This window comes from Monodelphis domestica, chromosome 4, assembly GCF_027887165.1.
Source record: "Monodelphis domestica isolate mMonDom1 chromosome 4, mMonDom1.pri, whole genome shotgun sequence".
NCBI classification, from domain to species: domain Eukaryota; kingdom Metazoa; phylum Chordata; class Mammalia; order Didelphimorphia; family Didelphidae; genus Monodelphis; species Monodelphis domestica.
This window is the reverse complement of record NC_077230.1, coordinates 422,263,677-422,280,921: the sequence shown is the minus strand read 5'-3', so window position 1 is coordinate 422,280,921 and position 17,245 is coordinate 422,263,677. Positions and strand designations below refer to the sequence as shown.

At 56.0% G+C, this 17,245-nt stretch overlaps 1 protein-coding gene and 1 long non-coding RNA gene across 2 annotated transcripts; one reads left to right on the top strand and one right to left on the bottom strand.

Moving 5' to 3' along the window:
* Positions 1-3,696: 3,696 nt before the first annotated feature.
* Positions 3,697-6,644, bottom strand: LOC130453959 (uncharacterized). Its single transcript, XR_008911643.1, has 2 exons — positions 5,754-6,644; positions 3,697-4,902 (listed from the first exon to the last, which is right to left on the bottom strand). It is a non-coding gene; the product is annotated as an uncharacterized LOC130453959 (long non-coding RNA).
* Positions 6,645-7,019: 375 nt separating this feature from the next.
* Positions 7,020-15,244, top strand: BCL3 (BCL3 transcription coactivator). Its single transcript, XM_007491568.2, has 9 exons — positions 7,020-7,869; positions 9,678-9,825; positions 11,289-11,397; positions 11,598-11,802; positions 13,008-13,096; positions 13,359-13,436; positions 14,136-14,303; positions 14,502-14,628; positions 14,755-15,244. The coding sequence occupies exons 1-9, from the start codon at positions 7,653-7,655 to the stop codon at positions 14,943-14,945; spliced, it is 1,332 nt and encodes a 443-aa protein (XP_007491630.2). The 5' UTR covers positions 7,020-7,652; the 3' UTR covers positions 14,946-15,244.
* Positions 15,245-17,245: the final 2,001 nt, after the last annotated feature.

Sequence of the window (17,245 nt, the reverse complement as noted above, 5' to 3'; positions counted from 1 at the left end):
TTTTCCCCTCTTTCCAATCCCATCACCCTCTGCTCTCTGGCCTTCCCTGTCTCATTTCTTACAAGCTCCAAGTCCAAAAACCTAAACTGAGGTCCTCAAGTCCCCAAGATCTCTCAGTCTCTGTCTCTCCTCCACTATCTTCTGTCTCTTTCTCTCAGAACCATCCAACAACACACCAAACATATACTCTCCCCCCCTCTCTCCTCCTTCTCCCCTTCTCCCTCTCTCTCTTTCTCTGCCTCTCTCCCTCTTTCTCTCTCTCCCCCTCTCTCTCTCCTTCTCCCTCCCTCTCTGTCTCTTCCTCTCCCTCCCTCCCTCCCTCCCTTTCTCTTCCTCTTTCCCTCTCTCCTTCTCCCTCCCTCTCTATCTCTTCCTCTCCCTCTCTCCCTCCCTCCCTTTCTCTTCCTCTTTCCCTCTCTCCTTCACCCTCCCTCTCTCCCCCTATCTCTCCTCTCTGTCTCTTCCCCTCCCTCTCTCCCCCTCTCTCCTTCTCCTCCCTCTCTATCTCTTCCTCTCCCTCTCTCCCTCCCTCCCTTTCTCTTCCTCTTTCCCTCTCTCCTTCACCCTCCCTCTCTCCCCTATCTCTCCTCTCTGTCTCTTCCCCTCCCTCTCTCCCCCTCTCTCCTTCTCCTCCCTCTCTGTCTCTTCCTCTCCCTCTCTCCCTCCCTCCCTTTCTCTCCCCCCCCTTCTTCTCCCTCTCTCTCCCTCTCCCCAACCCCCACACATAACCTCTTATAAGCTCATAGATCTATAAAGTTGGCACAGACCCTATAAAGCTGGCAGGGACCTTCCAGTCATCTAACCTTTGGCCCAGTTTGGGGAGTAGAACCAGCCCTGGGCCAGACAGACGTGGCAGTAAATGAAGAAGTCTGGGTTCATTCTCTGGCCCCAAGCTGACCCTCTGGATGGACTAGAGCAGGTCCCTTCTCCTCTCTGGACTGCCCTTCCCCATTTATAAGATGAAGAAGAATTTTGTTATCATTCAGTCCTGTCTGCCTCTTCATGACTCCATTTGGGGTTTTTTAAGCAAAGATACTGGAGTGGTTTGCCATTTCCTTCTCCAGCTCATTTGGCAGATGAAGGAACTGAGATTAACAGGGTTAAGGGACTTGTCCAAGGTCACACAGCTAGATTTGAACTGATTTGTAATCTGAGGCTGGATTTGAACTCTGGTCTTCCTGATGCCAAGTCCAGTGCACCATCCCCTGAGCCACCTAGCTGCCCAGTAGGAGGGGGGAGACAGTTATGACATTCTCTGTGGTTCAATGATCACAGACTGAGAGTAGAAATAGACCTCAGAGGCTATTTAGTCCAAAGCCTTCATTTTATTTTATAGATGAAGAAAACTGAGGCACACAAGGAGGAGGGAAGGGAATAAGGGTTTCTAGAAGTCCTACTAAGTGCAAGACCCTGCATCAGTTGCTTTAGGAATATGATCTCATTGATAGTAAGCCACCAAGGCAGGATTCACACTTGGCTCCTTTGAAATGAGGGCTCCAAGCTGGTCCCACACCCTCTCTCCAAAAGAAAAGTCCTACTGCTGCCTCCTATTATTGAACAATGAGTTAACCTGACCTGAGCAGAAGAGGCCCAGCCTGTTCCTGGACAGATGTCCACAGGTAGTATATTAAAGGAACTTGAAAGGACTCCTGAGAATTCCCAGGGATTCTGGTCCAACTTCCTCGTTTTACTGAGGATGGAAACCAAGGGCAGTCAATCACCCAGGTAATACCAGGGGCAAGAATTAAACCCAAGTGGCTAGAGTGTGGGGCCCAAACTCAGCAAAGACCTGAGTTCAAATTTGGATGAGACTGTTACTAGCTGAGTGACCCTGAACAAGTCACTTAACCTTTGCCTACCTCAGTTTCCTCAACTGTAAAACAGGGATGATACATAATAGTACTTCCCTCTGAAGAGCAGACGAGAATGTTCTTTAAATGTTTTAGCAGAGCAAAACCATTGTACCAGGCTGTCATCCAGTCACTTCAGTCACGTCTAACTCTTTGTGAACCCATTTGAAGTTTTCTTGGCAGAGATACAGGACTGGTTTGCCATTTCCTTCTGCAGCTCATTTGACACATGAGCAGACTGAGGCCAACAAGTGAAGTGACTTGCCCAGGGTCACATAGCTAGGAAGTGCCTGAGGCCAAATTTGAACTGGGATGATGTATCTTCCTGACTCTACGCCCAGCACCCCATCCCCTGCACCTCTAGACTGCCTCCAGAACTCCCATCAATCCATTAAGAGAGAAGGTTAAGAGTTGCTGTTGCTGTTTGGGGTGTTTTGTTTTTTTTTAAGAGCCTACTATGTGTCAGGTACTGTGCTAAGCCTTGGGCTAGTCTCTGCCCTCCAGAAGCTTATATCCTAACAATCATGATGCTCAGTGGAAAATCCTCCACTGTAAGATTCTGTGACTCTGTAAGCAAAAGATTAGCCTGAGCCCCTCCAGCACAGTCACCTGGGGTTCATCCAGGAAGTCTTCCTGGAGGAAGGGCAGGTCTTCAGTTCTGAAATAGAGAATATGATTGATTTGGTGGGTGAGGTAGGCAGCAGATGGGGCTGCCTCAGGTTGGGGGACCACTCCCCTTAGGAAAACAAGAAAGAATTAGCTGAGCATGATGCAGGGGGAGGAAGGGCAGAGGAGGAAGCTGGGGCCTGTCTGCTTGCTCCTTCCCAAAACGGACCGCTCGCCCAAGGGGAGAATCTGCAAACTGGCCAAACCAAAAGTGAATCATAGTCACAGCAACTTAGACACTGGAGACAAGCAGACACCCAGAACTGAGTGCACCCCAATTAAGTCTTGGTTCCACAGCCTCAGATGCTTGCTGGGGTATGACCCTGGACAAGTCATTTCACCTCTGCCTCAGTTGCCTCAACTGTAAAGTGGGGATCATAACAGCATCAGGGTGGTAGTGAGGGCAATTAGGTGGCTCAGTAGATAGAGAGCCAGCCCCAGAAAAAGGAAGTCCTGGGTTCAAATCTGGTCTTAGACACATCCTAGCTGTGTGCCCCTGGACAAGTCCCTTAATTCCCATTACCTAGCCCTTGTCCTTCTGTCTTAAGAGTTGTTCTGAGGACAGAAAGTAGAGGGTTTTTTTTTTAAAGGGCTTAGCACAAAGCACATAGTAGGTGCTATGTGAATGCTGCTTCCCTCCCTCCCTTAAGCTTGACCCAGGAGAAGGGAGAAGAGCTTGAGAGACAATAACACACTCAGGTGCCCTGTTAACTGCTTTTTTCTGAGTTCTTTTTTTCCTTTGTTTTCTTCTTTGTGAAGAGGAAAAGGTGATGTCAAAAATAAGAGGACAAATGATTTGCAAAGTCTTTCCCCACCGGCTGTCACAGAAAGAAGTGACCAAAAGGGAGAAAGGGAGGAGTGCCTAGAGCCTGGGATGTCCGTGTTGGAACAGTCCAGAAGAGAAGACTGTCAGGGCTGGGAAAGGCACCCTTGAAACACCCTCATTTTACAAGTAAGGAAACTGAGGCAGAGAGGGGCAGAGATCTGCCCTGGATCATTCAGGGAGTCATTAATGGCGCTGAGGATGCAACCCAGGCCTTGGGGGGTGGGGATGAAAAGCGGTCCAGCCCAGCTTGGCGTGGGAAAGCTGCCATCTGACCCTGAGCCAGAGGCCTCAGATTGAGGAAGGGCTAAGGGTGTCGTTGGTTTCAGGGCAAAGAGCTCTTCCCAGGAGCGCAGGGACTTTTCTCTCTTTTATTTTTAATCCCGTGGTGGCCAGGGCCGGGGCTCTTTGTGGTCTCCCTGGGGAGACGCCCATTTCCTGGGAATTGACCAAAGATTCAAGGACCCCCAAACTGTATCCAAAAAAGAGTTCTGTGCTCACAGCTGGAAGAAACCTCAGAAGTCATCCACGTTAAGTACCTCCATTTACAGGGAAGGAAACTGAGGCAGAGAGGTCTGGATGGGCTCTTGTCGCCTGCCCTAAAGCCACACAGGCAGGAGTGGATGGCAGCTGGTTCTCTGTATCCCAGGGGCTCCCTGAGCTGGGTGAGGGGGCAGGTTTCTGCCCACCCACCACACACAGCACACAGAGAAGTTCCCACTTCAGGCTGCAGCCCTTCAGAGCACAGACCCTAAACTTGTCGGAAACTTACACAGGATGGCCTTGTTGCTTCCTGGACCTGCAGAGGGGAGAAGGGAGGGGCCTTTCCCGGGGCCCTTGGGACTTCCCTTTCTCTGGGCCAGAGGACTAGGAAGCAGAAGCACCCAAGGGTCCCCTTTGGGGTCAGGAAAGGGCCTTCTTCACACCCACAAAGCTACTCCCCCAAACACCCCCTGGAACTCTCCCAGACTCCCAACTTCTTCCTGGCAGTCCTGGGTCCCTGAGCTCTTTCCCACCTGGGTGCCCTAAGGCTGGTCTAGCTAGGCAGGCCTCAGTGTTCCCCAGGAAAGCCTAGAAAAGCTTCCAGAAAAAAGGAATTTCATCCTCTGGAGGAGGAAGGGTGGGGGTGGACCCCCCCCCCAGGGTGTATGTTGCAACATTCCCTCCTGTCCATGGCTCCAAGAAGATTAAGGGTTGGCAAAAGGCCCTGGGGTGGGGCAGGGTGGGTTCAGTGCCAGGATAAGCCAGTCCCCCCAGGGCAGGGAGGGCCTAGGGGGAAGGAAGGGGGGGAGGTGGGAAGGGAATAGCTCCTCCTCCAGGAAGTTGGCCCAGATTCACCCTTTGACTTGGGCCCCCGTTTCTGTGGAATTCAGGGCCTAGGACTGATTCAAGTCGATGCTTGGGCAATCTCTGAGAGGCCCTGAATTTGGTGCCTGCCTGGGAGCCAGCACAAGAGGCAGGAGGCCCAGCCCTCCCCTCGGAGAGCTTCCAGTGGCGATGGGCCACCTAGGGAATCCTGGAGGACTTTTGGGAGATGTGTCAGGCTTGGTTTGGTGAGCCGAACTGCAGAAGCAAGAAAGGGACTTGACTAAGTTCCATGTCAGAAGGGAGCCTGGCCATCTGAGCAATGGGCTCCTGGAGAAGGGGAAACCCCTGCCTGTCTCTCCTTCCACAGATGAAAGGCCAGAGCCTGCCAGGCAGCCAAGGGTTAATCCAAACCCCTTCCCAGGGGCATGGGGGGGGGGGGCAGGTTTATCATACACGGTCTGGTCTCTTCTATTGCTATTCCCGACACTGCAGGGAGGGAGGGAGGGAGGGAGGGAGGAGACTCCCCAAGCTGGGACTTTCCTGATCTCCTGGAGATTCTGGGAAATCAGGCCCAGCTTGGGAGGGGGGGATTGTTAAGGGAGAAAGTGGGGTCAGTCACCTCTGACTCCCCCCTCTCCGGACAAGCTCAGCTCGCAGAGGCTCTCCCAGACCTCGAGATCCTCCTCAGACTCAGTCCTTCCCGACATTCCCTGCAAATTCTCCCCTTTCCCATGTCTCCTTCGGACTCAGACCCCAGACCCTGAGCCTGGGAGGACAGAGCGCCCACCCCACCACCCCTCCAGCATCTGGGAGCCACAGAAACAAAGTGCCTGGGAGGGAGACACCGGAAGGATCCGAGACAGCAGCCTCCAGTCCCCGCCCAGCTCCTTGAGCTCTGACCTGGACCCATTGGCCCGGCCGGTTAATTATTGATTGGGAGGGGGAGAGGAAAAGGTCAGGTCCAAGTCCAGGAGTGGGGGAGGGGTGGAGCAGGAGTGTCTCCCCTCCCCCCACGGGCTGCCATTCAGTGAGTCCCAAAAACCAGAGACAAGAGCTGGGGTTACACTTCCCCGAAGGCAAAGAAACGACCCCTGAAGGCACCCTACCTAAGTGACTGGTCCTCAGGACCTGACTCCAGTGGAAGAGTCCGGCTAGACAAAGAGCCCATAGGACAAAGAGGACTCCCAGACTTGGAGTTGGAAGGGACTTGGTCCAATCACCTCCATTTTGCACCAGACAAAAACGTAGACAAGAGGCTGGGAAATGACTTGCCCAAGGCCACATGAACACAGCCGATTTAGAGTTGAAGGGATGGGAGCCAATCAATCCTATGGATTCTGTATTCAGAGAAAGAATTGGGGAGACAGCGACTCAGAAAGGAGCCCTTATTTGGGGGGGATCTTTCCGGGGCATAGGAGTGGGGAGTAGGCAGTGGGGAAGGGAGATCTGGGTCTCTCCCTCCTTCTCTCCCATGACTCAGTGACCCGGACTCAACCTCAGGAGGGGAGGGGAGGAGAGAGGGAAGGAGGGAAGACTGGGAGGTGCCTCTCCCCTGGGGGAAAACGGGAAAGCCCCGGTTTCTCCCAGACCCCCTCCCCTTTGCGTGGAGGGGAGTGGAGGGAGAAGGACGGGGAAAAAGGAGAACAAGGAAAGGGAGCCAGAGAAGAATAGGGAAACCCACAAAGACTGCCTAGCATGGCTGGAGGGGCAAAGACACAGGCTCCAGACGGAGCCCATTGAAACTCAGGTAGATGGGGGCTGAGGCCGTGAGCAGAAGCATCGCTCCTTAGTCCTCTCCACACACCCCCCCAAGCCGCTTTCCCCCTCATTCCCATTCCTGGGGGGGGCCAGAGAAAAGGCAGAAGGGGACCTGGGATGAGAAAGAGAAAGGGGACCCCCATTCTTCCCCCTCTAGAAGCGCCCCCTTCTTTATACTGGGGGGGAGCAGTGAGTAGGGGGAGAGAGAAAGAGGGGGGAGGGCGGCTCCAGGGTTCCTTCTTCCCCTTCCCTCCCAGCGACTCCGTGACTCATCCTCCCCCCAACCAGCTGGGCCTGTTCCCCACCCCCACCCTTGGGCAGCTTCCCTCTGACCTCGGTTGGCCCGCCCCTCCCCCTCCCCCCTCCCGGGTCTCTATCTAGGTCTCTCCCGATCGCAGACAGCCTTTGACTTTCTCTCACCGTCGCCTCCTTCTCTACCTTTCAGTCATTCCACAGGTGTCCTCCTCTTCCGCTCCCCCCAGCCCCGCCGCCACCTGTCCCCACCCCCACCCCCCTCCACCCCGCCAGGTCCCTCCCTCCTGGAAAATGGGGTGGAGGAGAGAAAAAGGAAGAGAGCGGCGGGGCGCGGAGCAATGGGCAGAAAGGCCAAAGGGGGCGGGGGGGAGGGGCACAAGGAAAGGCAGGACCGGCCTCGGGCCCGAGGGGCGGGGAGGGGGCGCCGGCAGACACGGGCCGGCCCCGGACACCGAGACGGAGGCGCAGAGACCGCGGCGGTGGAGGTGGCAGCGCCTGGGGGGCACAGAGATAGGAGTGAGGGCTGAGAGATAGGGTCTGAGGTCGCCGAAACACGGAGGCGAGAGACCGAGAGATAGTCGGGGGTCACAGAGACAGAAAGGCAGGAGAGAGGCGAGGAGGAGGGCCAGAGAGAGCGCACGGAGCCCCGGGGTCCCGGACGCTGGGCGGGCAAGAGGGCGGAGAAGCCGGGCCAGGCTCGAGCCCGGAGCCTCCAGGAAAGCCCTGCCGGCCGGCCGGGGGAGGGGGGCGGGGGAGGGCGGAGGCGGGGGAGGCCGGGCGCCGCCCCGGCTCACAAAAGTCCCTTGGGCTCAGCTGGCTGCAGGGGAAGTCCCCGGTGCGCTGCGCGCTGCGCTGAGATCTGAGCCGAGCCGAGCAGGGCTGCAGCCTGTGCCCGGCGGCGGCGGCTCCCGGGCCTCCCTCGCAGCCCGGCTCCGAGCTGCACCCCTCCGGCGGGCCCCAGGGAGCCCCCGAGGCAGCCAAGGGCTCCGGCCATGCCCCGATGCCCCCGGGACATGGACGAGGGGCCAGTGGACCTGCGGACGCGTCCCAAAGCCGGCCTCCCCGACCCGGAGGCCACCCTGCCCCTGAGAAAGCGGCGCTACCGGGAGCCCCCCCGGGACCTCCCCCAGGAGCCCCCGGAGCCTTCAGCCCAGAGCTTCGGCACGTACCCCGGCCTCCCCAGCCCTGCCACAGCCATCTACTATCCTGGTGAGTCCCAGGAGGCCCGAGCCCTCCCCGGCGCTGCCCGAGGCCACCTTTTTCCACCCGGGTTCAGGCACCCTGGGCACCTGCAGCTGGCCACCTGCCCTTCCTCACCCTGGCCTGGGCCCTCCCTGGACATCCTGCCTCAAAACCTAGGACCTGCGTGGCCTCTCCCTGACCTCTTACCTGTTCTCCAGCCTAAACCCACCCCAGACAGCACCCTCCACGGCCCCCTCCTGCTAGCCCAAGGACTGGCCATCCACACCCTGACCTGGCACCCCTTCCTTCCCGACCCAGTGACCCCTGCTTCCTGGATCATTGCCCCATCCTCCTGGGTCTGCTCCCCCTGTAGGGTGGCAGCCCCCCAAGGATCTGTCCCCCACCCCACCCCAGGAGCAGGGACATTGCACAAACTGGCTCAATCTAGCCACAGTGTGACGTGACCCTGAGTCACCCAGAATAACCACAGAGAGAGCCCTGCCCAGTCACCCTCACCCCAACATCTATAGAGCCCAGAGGCCATGGGCAGGTGAGGGGCAGGGAGCCCTAAAGCCTTTTTAAGGAGAGAACCCTGGACCCTGAACAGTCTGGTCCTGCCTCTGCCAATGACTTGTTCAGAGACCTTGGCAAAGTCCTTTGCCCCTTTTCTGGCCTCTTTCCTTTTCTGTAAGGTGATGAACCTAGAAGGTCCATAAGACTGCTTCGGGCTCTAACATTCTAAAAGCCCCCAGGTGCCTCCTAGACTATTGGAAGTCAGATTTAAAGCCCAAAAGAGGTCTTTGAGTGAGTCCCCATTCTTTCATATTACAGGTGAGGAAACTGAGCCACAAACAGGTATGAAATGGCTTGTCCAAGGTCACACACATAGCTTAGTGGAAGAGCCTAAGAGCCTGTGGGGTCTGACATTCTAGGCTCCAGGCTCCCTGCCCAACCCACTTTGACATGTCTGAACTCCCATTTACTCTTTTTCTTCATACTAAACCTTCTGTCCTCCCCTTCATTAGTCATAATTGTAGAGTGCTCAGCACAGCACTGGCCACATAGTGATATGGAGATGGGAGCTGTTACTAGCAGTAGTAGCAGTAGTAGTAGTGATAGCAGCAGTAGCAAGAGTGGAGAGGGGATTAGGCAGCTCTCAGTGCCTCTTGCTTGCCACATAGTGATATGTAAGTGTTAGCTAGTGGCAGTAGTAGTAACACTAGCAGTAGTAGTAGTAGTAGTAGTAGTAGTAGTAGTAGTAGTAGTAGTAGTAGTAGTAGTAGTAGTCACAGTTGTAGTAGTATTAATAGCAGCAGCAAGACTAGGGAGGAGAGCAGGAGTCTGAGGCCCTTCCTTGCTACATAGTGATGTATAAATGTTAGCTAGTAGTAGTAGTAGCAGCAGCAACAGTAGTAGCAGCAGCAGCAAGACTAAGGAGGAGAGCAGGAGTCTCTGAGCCCCTTCCTTGCTACATAGTGATGTATAAATGTTAGCTTTAGCTAATAGTAGTAGCAGTTACAGTAGCAGCAGCAACAGTAGCAGCCGCAGCAAGACTAAGGAGGAGAGCAGGAGTCTCTGAGCCCCTTCCTTGCCACATAGTGATGTATAAATGTTAGCTTTAGCTAATAGTAGTAGCAGTTACAGTAGCAGCAGCAACAGTAGCAGCCGCAGCAAGACTAGGGAGGAGAGCAGGAGTCTGAGGCCCTTCCTTGCCACATAGTGATGTATAAATGTTAGCTAGTGGTAGTAGTAGCAGCAGCCCCTCCACTATAAGAACAGAGCCGGGGCACGGGAGTCTCTGAGCCTCACACGCTGCCCCCCCCCCATCCCCGCAGGCCCTTTCCTCTATCCTGCCCCAGCCCTGGGGGCCCCGTTTCCAGTCCTGGGCCTGCCGCCACCCAGCTACCCGGTGCTGTGCCCCCTGGAGAACCCCTTGAGCGCAGACATAGCCAAGGCCACCAGACCCGACGAGGATGGAGACACGTGAGTGACCTCTGGGCTGGTGCCTCCTCTCTGGCCCCCTGTCTTCTCCCCGCTCCGTCCCCCTGGGCCAGGCTCCCCAGCCCCTCCCTCTTCACCCCTCCCCCTCCCTCCTCCTCTCTATTTCATCTCCCCCCCAACACAAACACTTCTGCCGCGGCCGCCTCCGGGGAAGCCCCAGACCGCAGGCCACACCGCAGCCCCAGCTGCTCCCAGGCCCTGCGTCAGCCAGCCTCCCCCTGTACACACACTTGGCCTTAACCCCTTCCGCCCTCGGCTTCGGCAGGGGGGGAGGGAGGGAGCCGCTGAGGGCCTTACTGGAACGGCCCGTCACCCCTGACCTCAGCCCTGACCCCAGGGGCCCCTCCTGGCCGGGGTCTGGGTCGCGGAGCCTGGAAGGGGAAGGAACGGAGGGCTCGGTGCTAGGGACACCGGAGCGGTGACCCTGGATCCCAGGGGCACAGGAAGCTCCTTGGTGGCCCAGGTCCATTCGAGAAGGAGCCTAGAGTCCTAGGGGACACCGGGGTCCCCAGAAGGAACGGAGCGGGCCGGGAATCCGACTCCAAGTCCTGGGTCCTCGAAGGGGCAATCCCCAAAAGGGAGTAAATGTGACCCCCCGAGTCCTGGAAGGGGGAGAGCCCAGCCTGGCCGGCTTCTGCCCCATCCTTTCCCCTCCCCCGCCCCTCCCTGGGGCAGGAAGTGGATTCTCCGCCCTCCCTCCCCCCAGCCTGGTTACTGGAAGTCTGTGAGGGCAGGGCCAGCCCCTCCCATCCCCACTTCCTTCGACCCCGCCTCCTCCCTCCTGCCTCCCCCTCCCTCCAGGCCTCGGTTTATGGGAACTCCGGCCTCCGGCCCCTGGGTTTCTCTGAAATCAGCAGCTCCCGCTCCCCTATGAGCCCCTCCCACGTACCCTGGGGCCTGAGACCGAGGGACTGGCAGGGGGCGGGGCGAGGGGGAATGAGGAACTGAGGATCGGGTGACCACAGGTGAGGCTGCAGGGATGGAGGCTGAGGGATGCAGGGACCAACAGGATGGAGCAAAGCCTGGAGGGAAAGGCAGCCTCAGGACCACGGAGTCTACTCCTTTCTCCACATTTTTACAAAAAAGGGAAACTGAGGCTCGGAGAGTGACTCACCAGCAGCTTTACAGAGTTTTCCCCTTCCCCGACCAGTCTTTTTAAAATAGCCTCAGAACTGACACTAAGGACTGACTCTAAGCCAGAAGAATGGATAAGAGCTAGGTGAAAGGAATGAAGTGACTGGCCCAGGGTCTCTGGGTTAGGAAGTGTCTGAGGTCAGATTTGAACCCAGGACCTCCTGACTCTATCCACTGAGCCACCCAGCTGTCCCACCATACTCAGTCTCAAATAACTGCTTGCCACCCTCCTCTTTCCAACCTGTCTGGGTGGGACCAAGGCCAGGAAAGAGGGAGAGGCAGGGAGCCCACTGGCCTTTCTGTTGTCTCAGGCCTCTCCACATCGCAGTAGTCCAGGGCAACTTCCTGGCAGTGCAGCGCCTGGTCCAGCTCTTCCAACAAGGGGGGAGGGACCTGGATGTCTACAATAACTTAAGGCAGGTGAGCCTCAGGACCATGGTGGGCTGGAGAGGGCCGGGAGGGAAGGGCCTCACTGTGGGAGAGTCCCGGATTCCCCCAGAGTGGAAGCCTTCTGAGGGCAGGCTTTGGCTCCTTTACTAACCCTGGCTTGCAGAGAATTGAATTAAGAGGGGGTGGGGGGACCTGGGTGCTCAGGGCCCTCACACTGTTCTCCTGGGCAGACACCCCTCCACCTAGCCATCATCACTACCCAGCCCTCGGTGGTGAGGCTCCTGGTGTCTAGGGGGGCCAGCCCCATGGCCCTGGACCGAAACGGCCAGACAGCAGCTCACTTGGCCTGTGAACACCGGAGCCCCAGCTGCCTGCGGGCCCTGCTGGACACCTCAGCCCCTGGGGCACTGGGCCTGGAAGCCAGGAACTATGAGGGTGAGGGCCACAGCTTGGGGGCCCGGGGCGGGGAGGGCTAGGTCATAGAACCATGGAGGATGTCATGGGAATAGCCACACAAAGAACGGGATGCCCGAGGAGGGGCCCTTAGAGCTTAGAACTCTAGGCCTGGGGAGGGGAGACCCTTGGAATAGTCTGTGTTCTTTCTATATTTGAGCTAGGCCCTTAGAATGGGTCATGTCAGATCCGGGAGGACTCTTAGAACAGGGACTGGCAGATTAGGAGGAGCCTTAGAACATGGTGGGTCAGAGATGGGAGGACCCTTAGAACATAGTAGGTCAGAGATGGGAGGATCCCCAGAACAGAGAATGGCAGAAGGGAAGACCCTTAGAACAGGGAATGGCAGATCAGGGAGGACCCTCAGAACATGGTGGGTCAGAGATGAGAGGACTCTTAGAACATGGCAGGTCAGATCAGAGAGGACCCTTAGAACATGGTGGGTCGGATCAGGGAGGTCCCTTAGAACAAGGAATGGCAGAAGGGAGGACCCTCAGAACATGGTGGGTCAGAGATGAGAGGACTCTTAGAACATGGCAGGTCAGATCAGAGAGGACCCTTAGAACATGGTGGGTCGGATCAGGGAGGTCCCTTAGAACAAGGAATGGCAGAAGGGAGGACCCTCAGAACATGGTGGGTCAGAGATGGGAGGACCCTTAGAACAGGGAATGGCACATCAAGGAGGACTCTTAGAACACAGTGGGTCAGAGATGGGAGGATCCCTAGCACAGGGAATGGCAGAAGGGAAGACCCTTAGAACAGGGAATGGCAGAAGGGAGGACCCTTAGAACAGAGAATGGCAAATCAGGGAGGACCCTCAGAACATGGTGGGTCAGAGATGGGAGGACTCTAAGAACAGGGACTATCAGATCCAGGAGGGGCCCATAGAACATCAAAAGTCAGAGTGAGAACTTGGAAGCCAGGATGCTAGAACAAAGAACAAAATGTCAAGTGGACGGGGCTTAGAGATCCCCTTAACCAACTGCCATCTTAAAGTTTAGGAAACTCAAAGCTCTCTCCGGTCCCCAGAGAAGGGGCTTCCCCCAGGTCACACCGAGCCAGGACTAGACTCCAGGCTTCTCTTCCCTCTTTTTCATCCCTCTAAGATGGCAGCGATGGGCGATAGGGAGATGAAGGGATGAGGAAGGCCCTCCCTCATCCCCCTCTCTGTTCTCTGCCTCCCCCAGGACTGACCCCCCTCCACGTGGCCGTCAACACAGAGAACACAGAGACCGTACTGCTGCTGTTGGAGCGAGGAGCAGACATTGATGCTGTGGTGAGTGCCGGTGGGAAGAAAGCTCAGGAAGCACCCTCGGAGGGGCAGGAAGTGAGGCATCTCCAAAGCGGAGGGACTGTTCCTGGGCCCCAAGGTTGAAGGGTCTCAGCAATGGCTCTCTAGTGAGGCCAGGAGAGGCCTACAGATGGGTTGATGCTTGAGACAGGAGCTAGACGGAGACTTGGGAGGGCAGAGGGGATTTATGGGTAACCAGGTGGGTGGGCAAGTGACCTAGCCTAGTCCTCTTCTCTTCCTTGCCCAGGACATCAAGAGTGGCCGCTCCCCGCTCATCCATGCTGTGGAAAACAACAGTCTGTGTATGGTGCAGCTGCTGCTCCAGGTGAGAGACCCTGCCTGGATCCCCAAACCTGGACCTGCTCTTTCCCCACCCCATACTTCTTGTCCCTTCAACATAATACAATACACTGATAAAGTACCTACTGAGTGCAAAACTCTGCGCTTGTTGCTAGAGATTCAGGATCAAAACCAAAACTAAAGCCAGCTGGGACAGCTGGGTGGCTCATTGGATAGAGAGCCAGGCCTGGAGATATCCAGTCCTGAGTTCAGTTGTGTGACCCTGGGCAAGTCACTCAACCCTACCCTAACTGCCTAGCCCTTGCTCCTCTGTCTTTTTTTGTTTTTTAAACCCTTACCTTCAATCTTGGAATCAGTGCTATGCATTGGCTCCAAGGCAGAAGAGTGGAAAGGGCTAGGCCATGGGGGTGAAGTGACTTGCCCAGGGTTACCCAGCTGGGAAGTGTCTGAGGCCAGATTTGAATCCAGGACCTCCCATCTCTAGGCCTGGCTCTCCATCCACTGAACCACTCAGCTGCCCCGCTGCTCCTCTGTCTTAGAGTTGTTACTAAGACAAAAATTAAGTTAACAAAAACATGAGGCTCCCCCTGCCCTCAGGAGCCTCCATTGTACCCCCTATAATAGCAGCAGCATGACCATAAGCTTTAGCTACGGTATCCCCACCCCTGGGGTCCCCACTCTCCCCAGCTCTGATCATTTTCTCCCCCCCTCCCTGCCCCCCCAGCACGGCGCCAACGTGAACGCACAAATGTACTCGGGCAGCTCTGCCCTCCATTCAGCCTCAGGCCGGGGCCTCCTGCCCCTGGTCCGAACCCTGGTCCGGAGCGGGGCGGACAGCAGCCTCAAGAACTGCCACAACGATACCCCTCTCATGGTGGCTCGGAACCGACGAGTGAGTCCTCCCCCAGATAGGGCAGGGCGGCTTGTGGGAGTGGGACAGGAGCGGAAGGCCCCCGAGACGCCCAAGGGAGTGGAAAGTGGGGGCTCAGCGGCCGGGGCGCAGGGTGGTAGAGACGGGGGAACCATAGTGGCTCACGGGATAGCGATGTCCTCGGAGGGAGCCGCCACCATCCCTTCCCTTCCCCCCAAGGTCATCGACATCTTGAGGGGGAAAGCTTCCCGCTCTGGCCCCCAACCTGCCCTGGGACCCGCAGAGCCCACCCAAGATGGAAGCGCCCCCATCTCCCCCGAAGGCAGCAGCCAGTTCGGATCTAGTGGTAAGAAGCCCCAGAGGCCCCCGCTGTGGCCCCAGGTGTGTCCGGGGCCACCCGGGCATCCTGGCCTCCATCCCTCTTTGGAAGCCGGCCCCAGCCCCCTCCGCTCATAAGCCTTTCCTCCTCCAGGCCCACCGTCAGCATCTCCGGCTTCGTCCTCACCGCCCCGCTCTCCCCCCGAGGACCCCCCCACCTCGCTGCAGGGCCCCCAGATATTCTTCCTGCCGACCCAGTCCCCAGCAGCGTTTCTTCCCTACCCCGGGCCGCTCCGAGTCTCCGGCCGGCCGGTCCCCCCGGCCCCTGCTCCCGGTGGGAGCTGAGGGAAGAGGGAAGGCCTCTGCATCAAGGGAAGGGCCCCCGGAAAACTGTGAAGGGCACGTGTCCCCCCTCCTACCGAGACTCACAGGACCAAGATTTGCACACACCTCCTCCCCGACCCTCTGCAGGGGACACCCACCGGGCTGGCAGCGCCCCCGCCTGCCCTGCCCCTTGTCCCCCCAGCACCCTTCATCCCAGATACCTCTCCGGGCTCTGGTGCGCGCTGGCTCCCGGGGCTGAAGACAATGTAAATTATTGGGGATTTCGGTTTACTTTTGTAATAAACTATTTTTGTATCATATCATGGCTCTGTGTGTGTGTGTGACAGGTGTGGCCCCAGAGGCACAGCTCGTCGAGGCAGGACACTCGGCTTCTCTCCTCTAGCCTGCCCTGCTCATGTCCCATTAGTGGTGGGACCTGAACCTGGGACCGCTGGTATGGGAAAGGGAGCTGGGAGACACCGGGGCATGGCATGGCTGGATCCTGCCTGCCACAGGCTGCCTGGGCGGCCCCTCCAGGCCTCAGCGACCTCCTCTGTATATTGGGCTCCCCACGCCTCCGTTCAGGCTAAGATGGCCTCTTCTTGGGACCCGCTCCCCCCTCTTCTAATGGGTCCAGTACAGCTTTTTGCCTCCTCCAGGCAGTCCTTCCTGATCATGTTTTGCCACATGGGAATATGAGCAGGTTCCCACCCAGAGATGAGCCTGTTCCCTTCTGTGCCCCTCCTGGCCAGGGCTGAAGTTAACCGGCAACTTGTTTCCTCCAAGGATCCGGCCCACGTGAGACTCTGGAAAGGGCTCCAGAGGAGGTCTGATTGTCTGCCTATGTGGGGGCCTCCGTCTGTCCTCTGTCAGTCAGAACCAACCATCTTGGTGTACGTGAAACCTTATGCTTATGTGCACCTGGTGGTAAACAGGGCATCGTGGATCCGTGGAGGCAGGGACACAGACAGACAGACAGACTGCGAGGGGACCAGGTGTTCGGCTCACTCGGGTATCGAGGGCTTGGGAAAGGCATAAAGAATCCCCGACCTTCAGACGCTCACATTCTCACAAGAGAGGCAACAGAAATCAATCCATACCCAAGAAACTCCAAGCAGACCCGAGGTAGCCTTAGATTGGAAGGAACCGGCAGCTGGGGAGACCAAGAAAAGCTTCCTGGCGAGTAAGAAGTCCAGAGGGGTGGGTGGCTCAGTGGATGGAGAGCCAGGCCCAGAGATTGGAGGTCCTGGGTTCAAATTTGACCTCAGACACTTCCTAGCTGTGTGACCCTGGGCAAGTCACTTCACCCCCATTGCCTAGTCCTTACTGCTCTTCTGCCTTGGAACCAATGCACAGTGTTGATTCCAAGATGGAAGATGAGGGTTTAAAAAAAAAGAAGTCCAGAATTCCTAAGAGTTAAGAGGATGAGAGGGAGAGTATTCCAGGCATGGGGAACAATAGACAGTACAAAGGCATGGAGATAGGAAATGAGAGATAGAGGTTCAAGTGTGAGGAACCACAAATAGGAATGTGTGGCTAGATTGCAGAGTTTAGAGGTTATAAAGCAGAAAAAGATTAGAAATGTAGGAAGAAGACAAAGGGTCACACAGTTAAGTATTTGAGGGGGGATTTGAACTCAAGTCTTAGCAATTCCAAGTTTTTTTTTTCCTATCCACTTCATTTCTTTCCCTTCCCTATTCACCACACATATCCAATCAACTGCTAAATCTTATCGTTTCTTTCTCTAGAACATCCTTCATGGGCATCATATCCTCTCTGCTCCTGAGGGTACTAGGGAGCCATCGAGGTTCCTTTGAGCAAGACAGAGACATAGTCAGACCTTGGCAACTAATTGGAGGATGGATCAAAGCGGAGAGAGACTCAAGGCAGAAAGATCAATGGAGCTACTGAAATTGTTTGCTTTCAAATTAGTCTTTTCAATTAGAAAACAGTATGGGGAAAAAATAGGTTTTGATCAACATCTCACACCCTACAACAAGATATATTCAGGATGGGTAAATGACTTAAATATAAAGAGTGAAATTAAAAGTAAATTGGGTAAACATAGACTAGTATACCTGTCAGGTCTATGGGAAAGGAAAGAATTTAAGAGCAAGCAAGAGATACAGAACATTATGAGTTATAAAATGAATAATTTTGATTATATTAAATTTAAATAGGTTTATACAAACAAAATCAATGCAACCAAAATTAGAAGGGAAGCAACAAACTGGGGGAGGGGGATTTATAACAAAATCTCTGACAAAGGGCTAATTTATCAAATTTATAAGGAACTAAGTCAAATATTCAAGAAAACAAGC

Excerpts from the sequence above, each read along its gene's own strand:
- BCL3 (XM_007491568.2), top strand. The coding sequence starts at position 7,653 with ATGCCCCGATGCCCCCGGGACATGGACGAGGGGCCAGTGGACCTGCGG. Across the intron at positions 7,870-9,677 it reads CACAGCCATCTACTATCCTG|GCCCTTTCCTCTATCCTGCC; the intron begins GTGAGTCCCAGG and ends CCATCCCCGCAG. Across the intron at positions 9,826-11,288 it reads CCCGACGAGGATGGAGACAC|GCCTCTCCACATCGCAGTAG; the intron begins GTGAGTGACCTC and ends CTGTTGTCTCAG.